Source organism: Gadus macrocephalus, chromosome 10 (assembly GCF_031168955.1).
Source record: "Gadus macrocephalus chromosome 10, ASM3116895v1".
Lineage (NCBI taxonomy): Eukaryota > Metazoa > Chordata > Actinopteri > Gadiformes > Gadidae > Gadus > Gadus macrocephalus.
Genome location: NC_082391.1, coordinates 5,349,130 through 5,370,341, shown reverse-complemented (window position 1 = coordinate 5,370,341; position 21,212 = coordinate 5,349,130). Strand labels below are relative to the sequence as shown.

Below are 21,212 nucleotides of genomic sequence, written 5' to 3'. Positions count from 1 at the left end.
AAAATGCATTCACTAATAAAGTCGTTATTGTAAACTAATAAATGATAATGTTGATATATTTACTGGTGCGTATGAATCATATCTGGTACAAGCTACCGTGTGAGGCCCTGGTCCTGATTGGCTGCGGTCCCCGTGACGTCACCTAATGAGGCAGTGCGTTACATAGGGCAGAGTTCGGACTACGGAAGCTCGCCAGTGACCTTGTTGGGTTAGCAGATACGAGCTCCACCAGAACCAACATGACCATGCCTACCTTATCAAGCGCTGGATTCAGGATATCGAAAGGTAATTTAAGTGGTTGTTCATCACGACAATGTGGCTTAGCTTTGCTGCATAGCCTGATGCTAACTTACTCTTCCACAGATCACATTAATAACCATAAATCTGAAATGTTTGTCTTGGTGCTGAGCAGACCTGATAACGAAGACCATAACTGCTTCATTCTTTTCTCCGAACTATTTCTGAAGGTCGGGTATGGATTATGTTTAAGAGGCTGATGTCTGTTAGCTAACCTGTAGCCCTGTGTGGCTGCACTGGATATATGTGACAGTTCACACACTTGGACCAGCAGCTCTGGTCATTACCTACCGATCACAACAACATGTCTTCTCCCTCTCAAATCAAGTCTATTTGTAAGACGTGCAGACAAGCTTGCATATCCTCTGTGTTAATCCCGTAGGTTAGTCTTCTACCAACACAGTCAATTTTTTAATTCTCTCTAGTCCCAGATTTAAACGTTGTGTCTGACTGACTTTAAGGCGTTCACACAGTGGACGCTCGGCTCTGGCACTTTGTGGTCTGTGTTTTGAATTACTAATGTTGGGAAGGAGACCAATCGGACCAACATGAGACTGGCTGTACGTTTAAAGATAATCGGCTGGTACAATAATCTGCAAATTACTGTTAAACTCGACGAGAAAGTCAGCACAACTTTTACTAAAGCAATGCAAACTACCTACGAGCGCGGTTGATCTAATATGATCCGTTTTCTCATCTCTCATTCTTTATATTTATCCTTTGTACACACTTTTCTCTAAATCTATCTTGACAATCCAACGTGCCCTTAGTCTTGGGAGATGGGAGAGAAACCGCATGAAGAGCATGCCAGCTCAACAGAAACAGGACCCAGGTTACTGGAGCTGGGAGGCAACATGTGGTATACAAAGCCCTCCAGAGATCCTACAGCCTCTTCTCACTGTTATGGTCCATCAGAATACAAACATTATTGCTGGTCGCTCCTGAAGGAGGGCTTTCCATAGATGATGGTTTGCATAAGGGATATCGATTTAATTAAAAAAAACTGACAGTGTTCAGGACCATGGCTCTCGCCATGGACCATGGATGCTTTCCTCTTTGTACGAACTCGGCCTCCTCCTGTATAGCGTGTCTCACCCTCTCCCTCCCTGCAGACCAGCTGATCGTGGCTGTGCCCGTGGCGGTGGTGGCGGCCGCGGGCGGCTTCCTCCTCAGCAGCTACCTGAGCGGGCGCAGCTGCAAGAAGGGCCGTGTCAACACCTGCATCAGCAAGGACAGCCCCAAGGTGGTGCACAGCTGTGACATGGAGGACATCGGCACCAAGGCTGTCTACTGCCGCTGCTGGAAGTCCAAGAAGGTCTGCTGCTCAGTCCCACTACCCCTAAGCACCGCACCCGGTAGCATGTCCTAAAGCGTGTGTGGTTAATCTGAACGATGACAATTAATGGGCGTCACTAGGCCAGCCAATTGTCCAGTTAGGCCTGCCTGAATTAATGGAGCAATCAAACGACAGACCTGGAACCTGTGTTAGGGAAAGCTCTGTATTTAATCTTGCTCCACATTACGTTTTCTGGAACAATTAGCTAAATTGGACTGTGTTTCTCAGTCTTAGGAGGGACGGCACTTTTTGGATTCGCTTGTTCGTTTTCACCTAGTTTAAAATGCTCTTGCTACCCCGGCTGTATTGAAATGAGATTAAAGGGGACATATTATACCACCAGGTGTGAGTGATTAGCCTTACAAGCCGTTTCAAAAATCTGCCCCATAAGACATCACTAGTGGGCGGGTCCACCTAGATCTGTGCTGGATAGATGAGCAACGTTTACTTCAGTCCACTGGGTAAGCTGGTAGACTGATCTATCCAGCACAGATCTAGGTGGACACACTCACTAGTGATGGGGTAGATTTTAAAAACGGCTAGTAAGGCTAATCACACTCACACCTGGTGGTATAATATGTCCCCTTTAAATAATGTATGAGATTAGAAATCCCTGCTAAATGGTTCATAGATGGGAAGACCATTGTAATGGAAGCTGTCTGTAGCTACTACTACTAATGGGCTAATTAGACGAATCACTGACCTGAAGAGCAGGCTACAGAAATGGGTCAAATCCTATTGACTCTGGCGTTTAACCTTTCAAGACATTGGACTTTATTTCAGTTAGAATCTCATTTGTGTGCTTTACCAAAGAGAATGTTGTAAAAGCAGTGCATTGTGGGATGAGAGCATACATGTGTGAGACACACACAGGATCTAGATCACTGTTGTCCGTCCTGTTTAGTCATGGAAATGAGCTGCTGGGATATGCTGATGTGCGTTTGTGTTTACACTGTTTGATCCCCTGCTGCTCAATTATGCAAATCCCCTTGTCACTTTAAGAGACAATGACGTTTGGTCAACTAGAGACGGTAAAACCTGCTTTTTTTTTAATAGGTCTATCCCTTAGGTTCAACACCATAACCCACTTTTCAATTCACTTTTTCAGTCTGTAAAATCTTGTAAATAATGGCATGTCCATTAATGGTCAACGGAGCCCAAAGTGATCTTTTCAGCAGCGTCTGTCTTATTTTATTCTTGTTTCACTGTTCATCTTAGTGTATACAGGGAATGGGTTAACCTAGCGATTGTTGGATCTTGGCACTTGGTTCTATGAACATCCTGACTGTCCCCACAGCGGCATATAATTTCTCCCTTCTTACAAATGTACTTATTGTAAGCCTCTTGGGATAAAAGCGTCTGATAAATGCCCTAAATGTAAGTTTGATGTGACTGAATTATTTTTATTAACCTGAGTCTTGCGTTTCCCTCCTGTAGTTCCCGTACTGCGACGGGGCCCACGCCAAACACAACGAGGAGACCGGGGACAACGTGGGACCGCTCATCATCAAGAAGAGAGACGCCTGAACCGTCCAGCCCCCGGTCCTCAAGGCGGTGCCCACCCATCGCACTCGGGGGGGGCCTTCATAACCAACGCTGCAATGACAACCATTACACTGACGGTCAAATCGAGAGCTACCTGTGTGTTTTAATCAACCTCGGCATTGACCTGATTTCTGAATGTCAACCCGGGATGAGTGCTAATATTCTAATCATCCGTCGTCCACAAGGGGAGACGTTACGACGCGGGGGGGGGGGGGGGGGGCTCTCTTCTGCTGTCCCGGATTAATTTGGGCGATCAAAAGGGTTGGGTGTAAAGACACCAGGTGTCTTCTGTTGACCTGTTCTCCTCTGAGGATGATGGTGGTGTCATTGATGCTTCGTCATCGCTCTGTGTCGCTGGCGCTTTCTCTCATTCCCATATCCATCACCACTCGGCTCAATCTTGTTTTCACGCTGAAACTTTTCATAACTACAGCTGCACTTCATGGTCTGAATGAAAAAATAAATGTGAATGTTTTCTTGAATTTATTCGTATTAATTTATTTTCTGCTTTTGCCTATCTGCTGCTCGGTCACTGAGGAGTCTCGTAAATTCTAGTATAGTGTCTAGTATACAGTAATGCGCACAGATCAAATCTGACAATGAGAAGCGACGATGTACTGCTGGTAAATCTTGATTCGGTTTTCTATGTTGTATCCGTTGGGTCAGACTGGGGCAAAAAGGCCTGCCTTCAAAATAATATATTTTGCTCGAGTCATTTTCCATTGATGCTGGTTCTGATTTTGCTGATTAGTTGTTTGTGATCTATAAAATATTGTGAATAAAAAATCGAAGTGATCGGATCTCGAGGTCACTTTCTTTTATGTGTAAAGTCCTGCATTTGGTACTTGATTTTAATGGCTGTGTGAAATGGATTGCTTCCGAGCAATTGTATCTCAAACCCCTTTGTGCACTTAGACCCACATTGCAATTGGACGAGTACAAGTTCTCACTTCAACAAGAGAGTCCTGGTAATGGCTAACCTCCATGAGCGAACCTTGGCCGGCTGCTGCGGTCCGGCCCCGGTTCGTTCTCCCGGGGGCCCCGGCTCTGCTCCGGCGACGAGGCTGAGGAGCCCGTGGAGTTGCAATGTCCACAGACCAGTGGCCATTTTAAGATGGGGCAGTGTCGATAGTGACCGCTAGAAGACGCTGTGTTTTCATGAATAGTCCAGACCAGACAGCGTAGGGGTAGGCTGTGTGATTATGGTGAGCCCGAGCCCCGCTCCCATAGTGACACACAGACACACACACACACACACACACACACACACACACACACACACACACGCACGATGCATTTGACTGCGTGCCAAAACGCCGGGCTCTCACAAGAGGTGGAGTGGACTCCGCGTCCTGGTGCGTCCGGAGTGCGCTCCGACCAGACGGGATGGCGCTCTAGTATTGGAGAAGGGCATCAGGAAGCCTGCCTCCTGCCCGGTCCTACTGGCTATACTGTTTGGCAAGCAGTTATGCGCAGTATCACTGCATATTTAATTATAGTCCTCTAGTATAATAATTAAAGAAATACTATTATAATTCGTATTTGGCCTCCTGAAGGATTAACATGGGTAGGCATACATTGTGCTTCGAAATGTATTCTTGATTCGGACTCGGGCCGAAAACATTGAATTGACATTTATTTTTAATGGAATTCAGGTCCAACTTTTTCTTTTTGTAGGCTAATTGCGGTAGAATGAAGGTCAAATCTGAAGTATAAAGATGGGCTGTAGGGCTACACCATCAGATGGTTTCGGAATATTTCAAAAGAGTTAAAAGCCAAGCTGTCAAAGTAGGCCCATAGCCTACGGTCCCATTCAACATGTTCACCATATGTCTGCGCAAGTTTCACAAATCCACCAGTAATAACCCTATAGGCCTACCCATCGTTTCAATGTCCATCCAAAGTGGATATCAATTAATATAAACTAATGAATAGCACAGTGAGTAATAGATGGTTATTACATGTAACCCGTATTGATGAAGTCCTATTAAATAATTTTTATATTTTATTTTAGATAAGGGATAAAGATAGTTTATGTATTCAATAATATCCAAATCAATGCGCCACGTGGTTTGTATAACATGACAACGTTTAGGCTGTCAAGGCAAAGGGAAATAAAAAAAAAAGCACACAACGCAAAGTAAAGCTGTCATTCGGGAACCGGGTTCGGGTTTGCTATTTCAGTTCCATGAGTCCACTTCGTATTTTGAGCGACGCCCCCAAATTCCGTGAAGTGTGTTTGCATACCCTCCGCGGGGAAAAGCGGGGACGGATAGGTGGAGGAATCGGGAGGTCCACCGTCCATATGCGCTAGAATAGCACGAATTTCGACTTCATGACTATTTCATACGTCCGATTGGGAGAGTTCGGACCGATGTCATAAGGTAAGCCGCCGCGTTTCAACCCACACTTAGCGCTGATTCTTTTTTTCGTTAACAAGCAGTCGCATTTCACGCGCAATGAGAGACGTGTCGCAACGACCACTCGGACTGTGGTCAGCTCGCCATAGCGGCGGCGGTCGTGCACCGTGCTCTTAGGTAACGTTCATGACGCGAGGCGATCTGTCGACCCGCGACCCGCACACGGCGGACGTTTGACAGTCTATCCGGCTATAGTCCACTGTGCACTGTGTTAATTGGTTAAATAGTTTTTCAACAAATGTTGACACGGAATGTAAGCCCGTTCTTTTTTTATCCTCCGCAACCGCATCGATGCGCACCTCCTCGCTGCTCGTCGATACCAGACAAAAGACAACCTCTTTTTTTATGGTCCACAATCGGTTCCTCCTCGACTATGCTTTTGTTATGAGTCTGGCACACATAACACCAGTCGTCAAAATGTATTTGAAAAGCGCGCTCCACATTTGACCTGCGCATATGCGCATATCTTTGCATATTGTTGTCGCTCTGTTATTGATTGCATTGATATACCGTGAAATTCTTAAAGGGGCACTGCCTTTTGTATACGGAAATCATTGACAAACATATCCGATATGTACGCCTGTGGATGTTTATTCTGGGAGGAATATTACAAAGTATATTTACATACATTTCTTTGAAAAAGACAGATATATTAACATGTTATGACTGCCTTTTCAAACATAATGCCCAAGTGTTTGGTAAACATATGTCCTCCTGACTATACATTTTTCTCCCCTTGCTATTGTCGTTTAACAGTATTTCTATTCTTAACCTTCCTCTATTCATTGCCTCCGTTTATTTGTGGCTCCCCAGGACTCTGAGGCTGCAGCAGAGAATGGGAATAGGGACACAGGCCAAGGCTTGCCATTTTGGCTGAAGTAACAGCAGGACAGTTGTCATCCGCACATCGGCTACCACCCCCCCCCCCCCTCCCTTTTCCCTTACCTCTCCTTACACGCGTACAGACGGACACACACACACACACACACACACACACACACGCACACACACACACACACCCACACACAGACACACCCTCCCCCCACGGCACATCCACCAGCAGCCGCCGAACAACCCCACGGTCCCTGCTATGTCCACTGCCGTAGACATCGCCGGCCCTTCCTCCCCAGACCAGGGCACCACCAGCTGCGCCAAGATCCCCAACGAGCCCCTGCGCCGCAGCCTGAAGCGCTCCAGCCACCCCTACACCCTCTCCCAGTACATCTCCACCCCCAGCGCCCCCGCCCCGGTGGACGTCAGCAGCCTCCTCCAGTCCTCCTCCGCGCTCCACCACCACCACCACCACCAACAGCAGCAGCAGCCGCCGCACCACCCGCAGCCGCACCACCCGCAGCCGCGCGAGGAGCAGCAGCAGGAGCAGCAGCGGTCCAGTCAGGCCGGCCCGCCCAGCAAGCCGCGCCGGGCCCCCTGCTGGCCCGACATGTGGGAGTCCCCCAGCGGGCTGCACCTGGCCCATGCCGCAGAGCTGCTGATGCGGGCGGGGCTGCTGGCGCTCAACCCCTCCGCCGAGCAGGCCGCGCTGGTGCAGCCCGGAGGCCAGCCGGCGCGCGCCGAGGCCCGGGCTGAGAAGGGCGACGGTGGCGGAGGAGGAGGAGGAGGAGGAGGAGGAGGAGGAGGAGGAGGAGGAGGAGGCGGAGGTGGTGGAGGTGGAGGAGGAGGAGGAGGCGAGGGCGGCTCGGGGCCCGAGGAGGAGGAAGAGGAGGACGCGCTCATGGGATGTGGGACTGAGTTCCAGCCCTTCCTGGGCGCCTGGTTCCCCTTCAGCCCGGCGTTGTTCCCGTTGGCCGCCGGCTTCCAGATGGGCGGCGCGGCGCACTGGCGCAGCGCGGCGGCGGCGGTGGCGGCGGCGGCGGCGGCGGGCGCCGGGGAGGGCATGGAGGGGCTCGTGGCGGAGGGCTACTCCCCCGGCTCCCTGGGCGCCGGCGGGGGCGGGGCCGGCGTGGGCGGCCGCAGGAAGAGGAAGCGCTGCGGGGAGTGCGTGCCGTGCCGGCGCCAGCGTAACTGCGACCAGTGCAGCAGCTGCCGCAACCGCAAGCGGGGACACCAGATCTGTAAGTACAGGAAGTGCGAGGAGCTGAAGAGGAAGCCGGGCGGCCCCGGGTTCGACAGCAGGGTGCCCGGGTTCGACCTGAGGGGCTCTGAGTTTACTTTGGGCCTGGCACAGGAGAGGGCCCACGCCGCTCTGGACGGGTAGCCCGCGGTGACGGGACGCACGGGGGCGGCCGGCCGGGGGCGGCCGTCACGGCTGGATGACGGTTGGGGGAGGGGCTAGAGCACCATGGGTGTAGGACGGGATGGTGGCGGCTGGGAGGAGGTCCACACACCCACCATCCTTTCTTTTGACAATCAGCGACTTTGGAGTGGAGAGGTTAGAGGATACCGGCGCGTGTCCATAAGGAAACCATTACAAAATGTGTAAATAGTCTGTAAATATCTGGCAAAAAAACAACAATATGTCTTTTTGTTTTCTTTTTACATCTCTTTCCGGTTTGGATGTATTGTGTTATGAGATTAAAATCGAGCCAAATGCTTTTGTTTTCTTTCTTACGGGGAGTTTTGTTAAAATGTTATTCTGTTGTTCTGACGTCAAAGCATCGGTAAGAGATGGGACGAGTTCAGACGTAGGATAATTGATTTCACGTGCAACTTGTACTGTATAGCGCTGTTTGGCCTTTTCAAATAAAATAAAGAAATTGATCGTTTCTAATTGTCTTCGGGGTGGTTGTGTACGTCAGTGCACACCGGTAACCTACGTGTTTGGTGTGAGTCGGTGAGCACTTGTGCGCACACGTGTGTGCGGTGTGTGTGTCCCCCTGTGTGTGTCTGTGTGTGTATACGTGAGCGTGAGTCTACGGATTGTGACTCACCTAATGGTGTAGCTGCGCTCCTTATCACAGTGCCACAGACACACACAGACACACACACACACACACACACACACGCGAGCACACCTACACACTGCTGTGGCAGGTTGGCTGCCATTGAGCGTACACGAGTACGAGCGACGTACGCACGCGCTCCGAAACCTTAAAACAAGGCAAATATTCACAAATTCAAAAAAACTTCCATCTTTTAGTTTTTTTTTGTGACTCACAAGTGTATCTTATGTAGACAAACGCACACTAACGTTCGCACACGTGATCCGCCGTTGGGTTGAACCGTGGTTTATAGGCTGGGGGGGGGGGGGGGGGGGGGTTTGTGCTTGTTGCCGTAACGATGGCTGATGTGATAAGACCTTCTTCCTCAGCGCCACACTCCAGGGGACCGCAGGGAAGGCGTAACCATGGTAACGGCCGGCCCGAGGTGTCACGCTATAATTGGGCCACGGCTGCACTTCCTGTGCGCCTTCAGTCAGGGGGATCGCAGAGGGACTGTGCGTGTGTGCGTGCGTGCCTGTGACCGTGTGTGTGTGTGTGCGAGCGCGTCTGTGGGGGTGGGGGATTGCGTGTTTGTGTGCGTGTTTGTCAGAGAGGCAGAGAGAAAGCACAGCACGCCAGCCAACGCCAGGACACTGCCAACTCATGGAGAAAAAGCACGTCGGCGCTCCCAACACCGTGCTATTACAATGTTCCCAGTGAATGTGAGGAACACGCCTTCTCCCTTTCTCTCCCTCTCTCTTTCTTTCTTTCTCCCCCTCTCTCTATCTCTCTCTTTCTCCTTTTTTTAAAGTCCACCGTCTAGTATTTCTTTCCTTTCCCAGACAAAGGGGAATTTCAAATTCTTGGATCTGCGGCTTTTTTTTTTTTTTCGCCCTTCGGTGCCTTTCTAGTGATTTGGAGCTTAATCCCCCCCACACCCCCCTCACCCCCCTCCTCCTCCCTTTTCCCGTCACGCATGCACACACACACACACACACACACACACACACACACACACACACACACACACACACACACACACACACACACTCGCGCACACACACACACACACACCGGAAATCTGTGTCACCCGCTGCCCAGAAGGCCCAGTCGCTCCCTGAACGCCTGCAGTCTGGCTCCACTGGCCTGCAAGATGGCAGCAGGGAGAGGGAGAGGTAGAGAGAGTGAGTGGGAGAGAGCGAGAGAGCCAGGGGAACGCAGGGCAGAGAAGAGAGAGGGAGAGAGGGAGAGAGGGAGAGAGGGAAGGGGAGGGGGGGGGGACAGAAGGCCAGAAGCGTTGGATAGATACGGAGGGAGAGGAGGAGGAGGAGGAGAGGAGGAACAGGGAACGAGAGCGAGAGAGGGGAGGGGTGGCTGTGGGGGTCATGGGAGGGGAGGGAGGGGAGGGGGAGGGAGGGTGGGCGGCGGGGGGGGGGGGGAGTGGGAGGGGGGAGGTCGAAAGCAGATACAGCAAGAGCGAGAGCGTGAGGAGGCTTGCGGCGGTGGTGTGTGCGTGTGTGTGTGTGTGCGCTCGCCTGTGTGTGTGTGTGTGTGTGTGTGGGAAGAGGGGGGTGGTGGGGGAGAGTGAGTGAGAGAGAGAGAGAGAGAGAGACGTGCTGAAGGACGGAGAGGCGGCAGGGAGGGACTGGAGGGGGCAGCGGGGTGGGGGCTGGGGCGGGGGGCATAGCAACGTGAAACCATCGGGGGGGAGAGATGAAAAAGCAGGCCACAGAGGCACCGCAGAGAGAGGGAAAAAAAGAGAGAGAGAGAGGGAGGGAAAAAGAGAGAGAGAGAGAGAGAGAGAGAGAGAGAGACAGAGAGAGAGAGAGAGAGAGAGAGAGAGAGAGAGAGAGAGAGAGAGAGAGACAGAGAGCGGGAGAGAGAGGGAACAAGAGAGAGAGGGGGGGGGAGATGGACCATGAGAGATAGAGTGCGTGAAGTGATGGAGAGAGATTGAGATGCAGCGAGACGGAGAGGGTGGTGGTGAGGTGTGTGCATGTGTGTGTGTGTGTGTGTGTGTGTGTGTGCGTCTCTGCGCATGGGTTTGTACGTGCATGTGTGCGTGTGTGTGTGTGTGTGTGTGCCTGTGCGTGCGGGTGTGTTTGGAGGGGGTTTGAATGTGTGTATGATTGTGTGCGTGCGTGTGCTTGTGTGTGTGCGTCCTTGTGCAGGGGGTTAGTATGTGTGTGTGATTGTATGTGTGCGTGTGCGTGCGGGCGCGTGTGTGGAGGGGGTTAATGATGGATGCGTTGTCCAGAGAGCCAATGTGTGCTGTCACCGAGGGCGGCGGTGGAGGTACACACGTTCTACCACTCTCCCTCTCCAACCAGTAACCTGGTCCAGTACGCAGCACTGGGGCCAGACCAGTCCTCTGCTCTGGAACCATCTGGAGCCAGCCAGCCCACTCCAGCTGGGACCAGGGGAGGGGGGGGGGGGGGGGGGGGGCATCCTTTGCTTTGTTTGTTTGTTTGGCTTTTGTTATTTGAATTATTTATTTAAATTGCTATGGTATATCTTCCGTGTGTCCTCAAATGCCTCCTTTACATTCCCCTTACTTTGTTTGAAATCTTACAAATGTGTGTTATACTAATCAAAATCGACCTGTGTTGAGCATATTGGGTATTATAAACCCGGCCGATTGCAGACCTCACCGTTCAGCCTCTGGCGATATTGTCTCTGTCGACCTTTGACCTCTGCTGCAGGGGAACAGCGCAGCCTAAGTATGACGTTTATACGAAAATGTATTCCAAAAATAGTCGGGATAACTTTCATGTAGCACAGTGTTGAAAATGGAATACAAATTGCATGCAAATTACATGCAGCCACAATGGATAAAACATCTGTTAGGCTAAAATGGCATTGCATTAGTGAAATATATTCTACCACTTGATGAATCCTGCGGTGTGTTCTGCGGGCCTCTCCCTAACCCGCGCCGCCTGACGACGCTCACACACGCACCGTTCCGCCAGTGGATTCTGCCATTTATCAGCACGGACGTCTAATGAGTTCATTTTAAAAACCGCAACATGAGGTCCTTAAAATTATTGTTTGTGAACGTTATTGTTTTTCGCGAGTGCAGTTTTCTCTCGCTCATGCTGTGTCACAATAGGCCACAGTCTTTAATTGGATTAAATTATTCATGAACAAAAGGATTAGTGAGAAATTCACTCAGGCCACCAGGATGGCTCACACCTAGTGGTAAATATGTAGGCTTGCATGTGTTTAATGAGTAGGCGTGTAGCCATCCGTTCTCCTCAAAAGATTTCACCGTCAAAATGAGTGTCAATGTGCCCTTAGCCACAAAAACGGAGTTATCAAATTATTTTGATTGACCAAAAATTGTCAAGAAGGCCAATCCTTTTTTTCCACAATGGTAAGTATTTTTTTGGTCAAGGACGCAATTTAGGAGCACATTCCTACAATAATGTAATCGCGTTGCTCCGTTCTGAAGACTCACCTCACAACATCATTATAAAGGCCGATGTGCCGACCCGACCATAGCTCCCACCTGCACCATTCCGCCTCTAATGGTCTTTACTCTCCACTTGGTGGGCGGGCGTTTACCCTGATTCATCTGAGGGGTTAGGGTTAGGTGACGACTAATCTCATCGAGTCATTTTGTTTAAAAGGCTAATAATGTTGCATGGACAAACAAATGCATGATAGTGCCCAGTTTAACTTGAGAATTAGATACTGCAGTATTATCTATTGATATACGCATATATCATAGACTATTTGGACGTCATCTGGTAGAACTATAACATATGCATATAAAGTCTCCCAGGCGTATAGCGTCCAACACACAACAAACCTTTGTGGATGGGTGCTGGATCAATCCGCTCATTTTGACGTCATTGTTCACTGAGCGTAGGTGAGACCACGTGGGGGGGCCTCTCTTTGATGCCTTCGTCCATTAAACAAGGGCAGCTGCACAACACCGCCCGCCACCAGTAGACCCCCCCAACGCCACCCCCCTCCGGTACAGCTCTAGACACAGACTTCTGAAACCCTCTAACGTCCTCCTGTATCTCGTGCACGCGATTCGCCTTTTCTCATCCGATTGAAGCAGAAACTGTATTTTGTCTTACACGCCACGCCGTGTCACGGGCAGCCACACATGAAAGGCCACATTGTATTACATTTCTGCAGGGAACAATCCAATGCCATTCATGTTGGCTTCCGCACTCCCAGAATGACTTTTCACGGAGCATGGACACAACGCGCTTCGCACGTGGGGTAAAATAACAAAAAAAGGTCGTTATAAACGCGGATCCAGGCCCTTTTCCCCTCCAAATATGTCGCCCTTCTAATAAGGGAAAAGATGGCCCCGGTCCTACAATGCTTCACAGAGGAAACCCTACACTGACCTACTATATATAGACGGGGTTTTCACACTGTGCATGACTTGCCCTGGACGGTCACATGATTCAAGACATATGCAGACACTGCGTATGACCACACACACACACACACACACACACACACACACACACACACACACACACACACACACACACACACACGCACACACGCGCGCGCACGCACACACACACACACACACACACACACACACACACACACACACACACACACACACACACACACACACACACACACACACACACAAAAACACACACACAGATGAATTAAAATATAATATAATAGCATAGGCCTAATAGTTAAACAATATAACGCTACTGCAAACTAACACACACATCAACTATCCCAGAGTAGCCTACCATCTGAGATCGGGCGGGTGTGGGAGCGTGTGGAGAGGGTTCTCCGGGTCCCCCGCCGTCCAGCTGTGGGCCCCGCTCCGCGGTGCGTGATAATCGGCTTTGCTCTGTTTGATCTCATCGATAGGCTCCTCCGTTCGGATCCCCCCCACCCTAATTGGACAAAAGACTCCTCAAAGATGCATTTCTAAACATCTCTTATCGATGGTTTTCTTACTCATCCTCCCCCCGTATTTTATAGACTTATTTGTGATCGTATGAGGTGGCACCCAAAACAAACACCCAAAACAATCGGGACACGTAAATAGACAATTTTATTTTACAACCAACCCCCCCCCCCCAGAAACAAGACACAAAGTAAGGCCCTGTCCCTGTTATTTTGGATTCCCATGCAGGGCCACATAAAAGGGGTCTCTCTTACTCTCTCTCACACACACACACACACACACACACACACACACACACACACACACACACACACACACACACCAGGTCCAAGAGAACGATGTGTCTCTAATGAGAGATCGCGCTACAAAGGCGAGGCATCGGAGCGACGACGTAAACAGGACATCATGTGACCCCCCCGTAGTTAAGCAGTAACTTCAGGTCAAACATTCCAGTCCTCAAAGTCGAAGAGGGACGGTGACGTCAGAAGTGGAGACGACGCACGTGCAAAGCCCCCAGCCCTCTCAGCCCCCACCCAATATCTGATGAAATGCCGAAACCCAGTATCTTATCTGCACGACACAACTGCATCCCGTAGTCGTGGAAGTAGCCCTGCTTGCGAGTTTAAGCGACGGATCTGTTTTCCAGAGTTGCAACATTAATTATTGCGTTGTCCATTTAGCCCAATAACAAGCTCTTCTTTGGCATTAAAGCGCAGCGCTCAACTAACACGGGGAGGGAGCGGGTCTTCAATTTTTGGATGTCTGATTTATTACGAACATACTTTAAGACATACCACCACCCCCCCCCCCAGATAGAGACAGTGAAAATATACACTGATAAAAAGGCCACATGAGATTGCAGAGTTAGCACAGACATACAGAAACAGTTTGTACATTCAGAATGGAAAGTACCAAAAAACATGGATTTATAAAAAATATATAGAAATGATCCATTTTATTATATTCTTCAATTCAATAGTGCATGGCGGACATCTTAAAAATGAAGACAAAACAGGGCGTGATATATTTAAGAATATCCTGCGATTGTAAATACATATAAATATTTTTAAAAAAACACAGACATCCATCGGTTCATTTTCAAGCAGCTTCAGTGTTTGTGTTCCATCTTCCAGGTGAGTCCTGCAGCTCTCCCCCTCTCTGATGTCCATCTGTCTCCCAGCGGGCCCTCGCTCGAGGAGGGGCCCTCGAACCAGCTCATGGCCGTCACTGGACCTCCATCCGCTCCGAGGAACGACCATCCAACCCTCAGCAACATCCGTGCATTGACCTTCTTCTCTGCTCTGTTGCCATGGTGGACTTGCTGTGCGCTACAGTGAAATGCTAACACAGCACATAGACATTGAATGGAGCCAGCTAACCAGCTAGCTAGCGGTGATGCCCTCAGGCACTGGTCGGGGGACAGAGCGGTTGCCTGGCTGCAGGTGGGGGGGTTTGACCGGTACGGGGGGCTTGGAGGACACCGTGGTCCCGGGTGCGGAGGTCCTTTTCGACTCGGCCACGCGGGCTCCGAACTCCGGCTCCTCATCCAGGCCGCCCGGCGCCTCTGAAAAGGAGGAGCATCCGGTCATTGGTTATTGATTACTTGTTCTAGATCATCCAGTAAGGGATTACCATTCGAATTCTGCCGTTCTTTCCCGCATCCCTCTCCGTTTAAATTCCTCACCTCCGTCCAGCGTCCTGCCTGCGTCTAGCGACTGCGCCCGCAGCGGTGGCGGGCGGTTGCCGTGGTTACGGAGCCCGGGCTGGCGGCGAGGGGCCCCGTCGCGGTCGAGGTAGTGGCCACCGCCAGCGGCAGCGGTGGGCTCACAGACGCTGTCCTCCTCCGGGGCGCTGGCGTCTGCGCGCTCCTCCACGCTGCTCCGGGACCCCGGCCCCTGGTCCAGAGACCGGCTCTGGTGGTTAGAGAGAGGACCGCTGGTTAGTGGACCGGTGGGTAGTGGACCGCTGGTTAGTGGGCCGGTGGGTAGTGGACCGCTGGTTAGTGGGCCGGTGGTTAGTGGACGGGTGGGTAGTGGACCGGTGGTTAGTGGACCGGTGGTTAGTGGGCCGGTGGTTAGTGGACCGGTGGTTAAAGAGAGGACCGGTGGTTAAAGAGAGGACCGGTGGTTAAAGAGAGGACCGGTGGTTAAAGAGAGGACCGGTGGTTAGTGGACCGGTGGTTAGTGGACCGGTGGTTAAAGAGAGGACCGGTGGTTAAAGAGAGGACTGGTGGTTAGTGGACCGGTGGTTAGTGGACCGGTGGTTAGTGGACCGCTGGTTAAAGAGAGGACCGGTGGTTAGTGGACCGGTGGTTAGTGGACCGCTGGTTAAAGAGAGGGCCGCTGGTTAGTGGACCGGTGGTTAAAGAGAGGACCGCTGGTTAGTGGACCACTGGTTAGTGGACCGCTGGTTAGTGGACCGCTGGTTAGTGGACCGGTGGTTAGTGGACCGGTGGTTAAAGAGAGGACCGTTGGTTAAAGAGAGGACCGCTGGTTAGTGGACCGGTGGTTAGTGGACCGCTGGTTAAAGTGAGGACCGGTGGTTAGTGGACCGGTGGTTAGTGGACCGCTGGTTAAAGTGAGGACCGGTGGTTAGTGGACCGGTGGTTAGTGGACCGCTGGTTAGTGGACCGCTGGTTAGTGGACCGGTGGTTAAAGAGAGGACCGGTGGTTAGTGGACCGGTGGTTAAAGAGAGGACCGTTGGTTAAAGAGAGGACCGGTGGTTAGTGGACCGGTGGTTAGTGGACCGCTGGTTAAAGTGAGGACCGGTGGTTAGTGGACCGGTGGTTAGTGGACCGCTGGTTAAAGTGAGGACCGGTGGTTAGTGGACCGGTGGTTAGTGGACCGCTGGTTAGTGGACCGGTGGTTAGTGGACCGGTGGTTAAAGAGAGGACCGGTGGTTAGTGGACCGGTGGTTAGTGGACCGGTGGTTAAAGAGAGGACCGGTGGTTAGTGGACCGGTGGTTAGTGGCCGGTGGTCCACTGGTTTAAAGTCAGGACGGGTGGTTAGTGGACGGGATGGGTAGCAGGCCGGTGGTTAGTGGACGGGTGGTTAGTGGACGGGATGGGTAGCGGGCCGGTGGTTAGTGGACGGGTGGTTAGTGGACGGGATGGGTAGCGGGCCGGTGGTTAGTGGACGGGATGGGTAGCAGGCCGGTGGTTAGTGGACGGGATGGGTAGCAGGCCGGTGGTTAGTGGACGGGATGGGTAGCGGGCCGGTGGTTAGTGGACGGGATGGTTAACGGGCCGGTGGTCCTACCCTGACCAGCTGATGTTTCCCTCGTCACCGTGGTCACCAGTACATCACGCATCACGTGACATAGGCTAGGTCTGCCTGCAGGCCCCCTGTCCCTCCCTCTACCCTCTGGTCTAAGGGTTAATGACCCTTTGTTAAGGAACTACACACACACACACACCTTAGCTAGGGCCCGCGCTGTACCAGGCCTACGGCCTTGTAGGTCGGTCACTCTCGGGGGGAACGAGGCGGCTGGCTGGACATCGACCATGCAGGCATCATGATATCTGCAGGACAAAACAATTCAAGTTAAGGGCAAAGAGTCGAACGTGCTTCCTCAGGAGTCCATATTACAGCTCAAACTTTCTCCACCTGGGTTCAGGGAGATGTGAACCTGGGGTATTTCACGATGGATGTCGACGGTGTATATTTGGAAGTGAAACCATCAATACTCATTCCCACCAATGCTCATCTTTCCTAGGGGGGGGGGGGGAAGCAGCTAGTCATCATTGATATCAATGTTGAGCATTGCTTCTGATGGATTCACACGACAAGGCAAAGGGTTTATTTACCAAAGATCTAGACGTTTACTGCCAGTATTTAGAATCGTAGATGATCATACATGTTGAACGATGGCTGGTCTTGGAGCCAGAGAACTCCCCGTGGGAGCTTGGGGCTTGTTTTTAAATTTTTGTGTTGCTTGATACTTACTGCCAGGGGAAATGTATTATAAACGGTCCGAGTTATTTCTGTGTTTTTGTTGCTCACCTGTTGTTGAGCAGAGACTGGAGGAGTTTGGAGGACCTGAACTCATCCTCCTCACCGATCACGCTGACTCTCACGTCACCGTCTCGGCCCAGCAGCCAGGTCACATGCTTCGTAGAGGCTGGGGGAGGGGCGCACGGCAACAACAACATGAGCCCTGTTCGAATCCCATTCATTACATTTTGGTTGTCGCATAAAATAGATTATCAAACAATGATGGAACTCTTAACCTTACCTCGTCTTTATAATTATCTACTTTTGTTTAACAATTCGGGATTTTCTTTTCAATATAAAATGTAACGAATGGAGGGAGCAGCCGAAAGTCACCACATGATGGCGCTGTCGTACCGCTGAACGCATGGTCAAAATCTGGCGCGACCATTGAAATCTTACTATTTCGTTACATTCATTAGTTTTCCTCACAACGGTAGCCTATATATTGTTTTTCTTATTGATAGTATATGATTTTGGCTACAATACTTACAACTTGCTGTATCAATCGGAATCCATGCCAAAAGTAAATACATACACACAACCAACCACAGAAAGGGAAGGTATTTGCATTTCCCAATCTCTCTCAATGAATTCAGACGAAACTGACCCAGGGCAAGTCAACAAAAACCAAAAACTTTCGATGCTTCCACTTTCCTCATCAGAAAATAAATGTGTCATAGGTGGCTGGGGTATTGTGAAATGTGTTACAGTCCCTCCCTTTCAAGATCTTAATGAGAAGTGTTGCAAGGTGTACCACAACCCTACAAAGTCTGACTCATCACCATCATATACTATGTCTGGAATAACTGATGACAGAGTGACGCAAGGCTGAGGCACTGGTTCCGGAAGCCACTGCTACCCATCCCCACATCCAATTGGCCGACAATGAAACCCATCAGTGATAGGTGTTTATAGAAAACCAATGCAATGTACAATTCATGTCTTTGTCGTTATTTTGATGTGCTTTTGCGTGCGTGCGTCTAAGTGTGTGTGCTCGTGTATGTATGTATGTATGTATGTATGTATGTATGTATGTATGTATATGTATTGACTTGCTGGGCCACTGGAGCTCCAAATGGAAGAACAAAAGACGGCAGAGCAGGTTGTATGTTGCGCAACACGCACACACACACACACACACACACCCACACACACGCACGCGCACACCAACCCGCCTCTCAGGTGACACAGGCCGAGATTGGGTGCACAAAGACTGTAAGATAATATGTGGTTAAAGGCTGCTGGGGGAGCTGGCTCAACCCAAGTCTTGTAAATGCTGGGTTGGTGCTTCTGTGTGTGTGTGTGTGTGGCCGTGTATGTGTTCATTCTCCAATCACAGATAGACTGAGAGGATCAGAGATTGCACTGGCTAAGAGGTGAAAAGAGAGAAAGAAAGAACGAAAGAAACAAACAAAGAGAGAGAGAGACCGAGAATGAGAGAGAAAGCTTGAGAGACTATTACATCATATAGCGACTTAGCTGTGGAGAGGCTAGAGGACAATGTTCAGAGATTAGGAGCTTGTAGCCCTGCAGGTTGGGTACTCTACATCAGTTGAAAACATTTCCACATTGCAAAGCCTAACAACACGACGGGCAAACAGATATTCTCGTTCTACACGACTAAGTGGGTAAGATCAGAGCTTTGCTGTGACCCAGAGAGGGCGACGTACTCCTCAAAGGGAAGATGTGAATGCATGGTTTCTGACTGAATGCTTTGGTGGATAACAAGCTGTTCACACGCATGGAAGTCAGACCTGCAGGAACTGCTGCCACCCAATAGAAGAAAGGCATGCACGTGATACAAGCCTGGAAATGTGGGATTAATATTACTATTGCATTTTTGTCAAATAAAAATAAAAGTGTGTGTGACTCTGTCTGTCTTTCTCTGTCGGACTTTGTGTGTGTGTGTGTGTGTGTGTGTGTGTGTGTGTGTGTGTGTGTGTGTGTGTGTGTGTGTGTGTGTGTGTGTGTGTGTGTGTGTGTGTGTGTGTGTGTGTGTGTGTGGGGTGGTTTGTGTCTGTCTGTCTGCATGCGTGTGTGCATGCGTGTGTGCATGCGTGTGTCTTGCGTTCTACCTTTCTTTGGGCCGCCGTGGTCTTCGTTGTCGTCGTGGTCCTCCGTCTCCCCCCTGCCCTCCCGCTCCGTCCAGCGGCGGACCTGCTCCTCCCTCATCTTGAAGAACAGAATCCTCTTCTGCTCCTCGCTCAGGGCCTCCAGCACCTCCGGCTCCACCCACATCAACTCCAGGATCTTGGCCAGCATCGCTGCCTTCCTGCCCGCCTTGCTTGTTCCGTAGACAGGCTCCCGCGCCGGGGTCGGCCCCCCCCGTCCCCGCTACCCTGAGGTGGTGCTGGTGGAGGTGGAAGGAGGTGGATGGTGGAGGTGGAAGGAGGTGGATGGTGGAGATGGAAGGTGGTGCTGGTGGAGGTGGAAGGAGGTGCTGGTGGAGGTGGAAGGAGGTGGAAGGAGGTGCTGGTGGAGGTGGAAGGAGGTGGATGGTGGTGCTGGTGGAGGTGGCTCACTAGTCAGTTTGACCTCTGGTTACTGGGTGACCTCTTGCCCAGTGGAGTCGGACACAGATCCACTGTTTACCAGCCTCTCAGACCTCTTCCTTCCTGGGGGTCCGGCACAAGGACTGTGTGTGCCTGTGGGGGGGTCTTGAGTTCAGCTGTATGTGCTTCTATCTATAGAAGGTTAATGTTCAGAGTCTGGGTTGGTTAGGTCGTGTAGATGTCCTGTTGACATCTGAGAGAGAGAGAGAGAGAGAGAGAGAGAGAGAGAGAGAGAGAGAGAGAGAGAGAGAGAGAGAGAGAGAGAAACGAGATTATACCAGATCTTTTGTTCAATGACCTGCATTCAATTAATTTAGCACAGACTACAAACTGCACAATAGGCCGGAGCACGGTGGCATGTGATTGGACGTGTGCGTGTGTGTGTTTTGTTTGCACTAGATACTGTAGGCATTGACAAAGCGGCCTGGTTTTCAAATATGGGAAGGTAAACAAGGGCAGGCTCGGTATCTTCAGCTCATTCAAACACACACACAGAGCAGGGAGGAGGAACCGGCTCTCAGTGGCAGATAGAGATTGATAGCGTCGAAACTACCATTAACACACACACACACACACACACACACACACACACACACACACACACACACACACACACACACACACACACACACACACACACACACACACACACACACACACACACACACACACACACACACACACACACACACACACACACACACACACACACACACACACACACGACTGGTCCTCTCGTTTAACATACAGTCTGTTAATCACTGTAAGCTAGAATGTGCCAAGTCGCAATTTAAACGCAAGAAATGATATTTATATATCCTCGTCATGCATCATGTTTAAACGGACACAAATGTAGGTTACTCTGACATGCCTTGCACAAACAAAACGGAAAACACAGTAGGTATATAAAAAAAAATAGTAGGTATATGCAAAACATTTAAGGTTGACTCCGCGCCAACATCCAAGCGTTGTGCCTCGGTCGGTTCTCACGCGGAGAGAAAAAGGGAGACGAACGGGCAGGGAAAATACGACTCTGGCATACTGAGTGAAAAGTTTGAAAGGTCTCCCAGCCTGAGTAAACAGGGCCAATTTCACAGTGACAGCGGAGGGCTGCGAGAGATGGATGAGCAAAGACAGCCGCTGGAATGCAATCAACCGCGTTGCAGAGCGAACGAAAGCGAGAGACATAATGGAAAGAGGGGAGAAAGAGAGTACCTAAAAAAATGCAGAGGGACATGGAGTTACTCACTCTGTGTGTTGAGACAAGCTGCACGTTCCACCTACCG

At 50.6% G+C, this 21,212-nt stretch overlaps 3 protein-coding genes and 1 long non-coding RNA gene across 5 annotated transcripts in view; 3 read left to right on the top strand and 1 right to left on the bottom strand.

Annotated features, from left to right (window-relative positions):
* Window positions 1–128: 128 nt before the first annotated feature.
* Window positions 129–3,183, top strand: zgc:110843 (uncharacterized protein LOC541492 homolog). Its single transcript, XM_060062204.1, has 3 exons — window positions 129–285; window positions 1,410–1,612; window positions 3,071–3,183. Exons 1-3 carry the CDS (start codon window positions 240–242, stop codon window positions 3,158–3,160), a joined length of 339 nt encoding a protein of 112 aa, XP_059918187.1. The 5' UTR covers window positions 129–239; the 3' UTR covers window positions 3,161–3,183.
* Window positions 3,184–5,352: 2,169 nt separating this feature from the next.
* Window positions 5,353–8,321, top strand: LOC132465526 (ATP-dependent RNA helicase glh-1-like). The gene is made up of 2 exons (XM_060062202.1): window positions 5,353–5,562; window positions 6,412–8,321. Exon 2 carries the CDS (start codon window positions 6,689–6,691, stop codon window positions 7,811–7,813), a length of 1,125 nt encoding a protein of 374 aa, XP_059918185.1. The 5' UTR covers window positions 5,353–5,562; window positions 6,412–6,688; the 3' UTR covers window positions 7,814–8,321.
* Window positions 8,322–14,318: 5,997 nt separating this feature from the next.
* Window positions 14,319–19,649, bottom strand: zgc:92242 (uncharacterized protein LOC436899 homolog). The gene is made up of 5 exons (XM_060062193.1): window positions 19,450–19,649; window positions 17,384–17,501; window positions 16,797–16,902; window positions 15,065–15,293; window positions 14,319–14,944 (listed from the first exon to the last, which is right to left on the bottom strand). Exons 1-5 carry the CDS (start codon window positions 19,634–19,636, stop codon window positions 14,763–14,765), a joined length of 822 nt encoding a protein of 273 aa, XP_059918176.1. The 5' UTR covers window positions 19,637–19,649; the 3' UTR covers window positions 14,319–14,762.
* The window catches only part of LOC132465519 (uncharacterized), a 2,136-nt gene continuing 547 nt past the window's right edge, over window positions 19,624–21,212 (top strand). Inside the window, exons 1-4 of one of the 2 annotated variants that reach the window (XR_009527602.1) lie at window positions 19,632–19,727; window positions 19,764–19,823; window positions 19,866–20,095; window positions 21,168–21,212. The exon at window positions 21,168–21,212 is cut by the window's right edge and continues 546 nt beyond it. This is a non-coding gene — a long non-coding RNA (uncharacterized LOC132465519). Of the gene's footprint in view, window positions 19,824–19,843; window positions 20,096–21,167 lie in introns of both variants that reach the window. The other variant, XR_009527603.1, reaches the window with a different exon arrangement.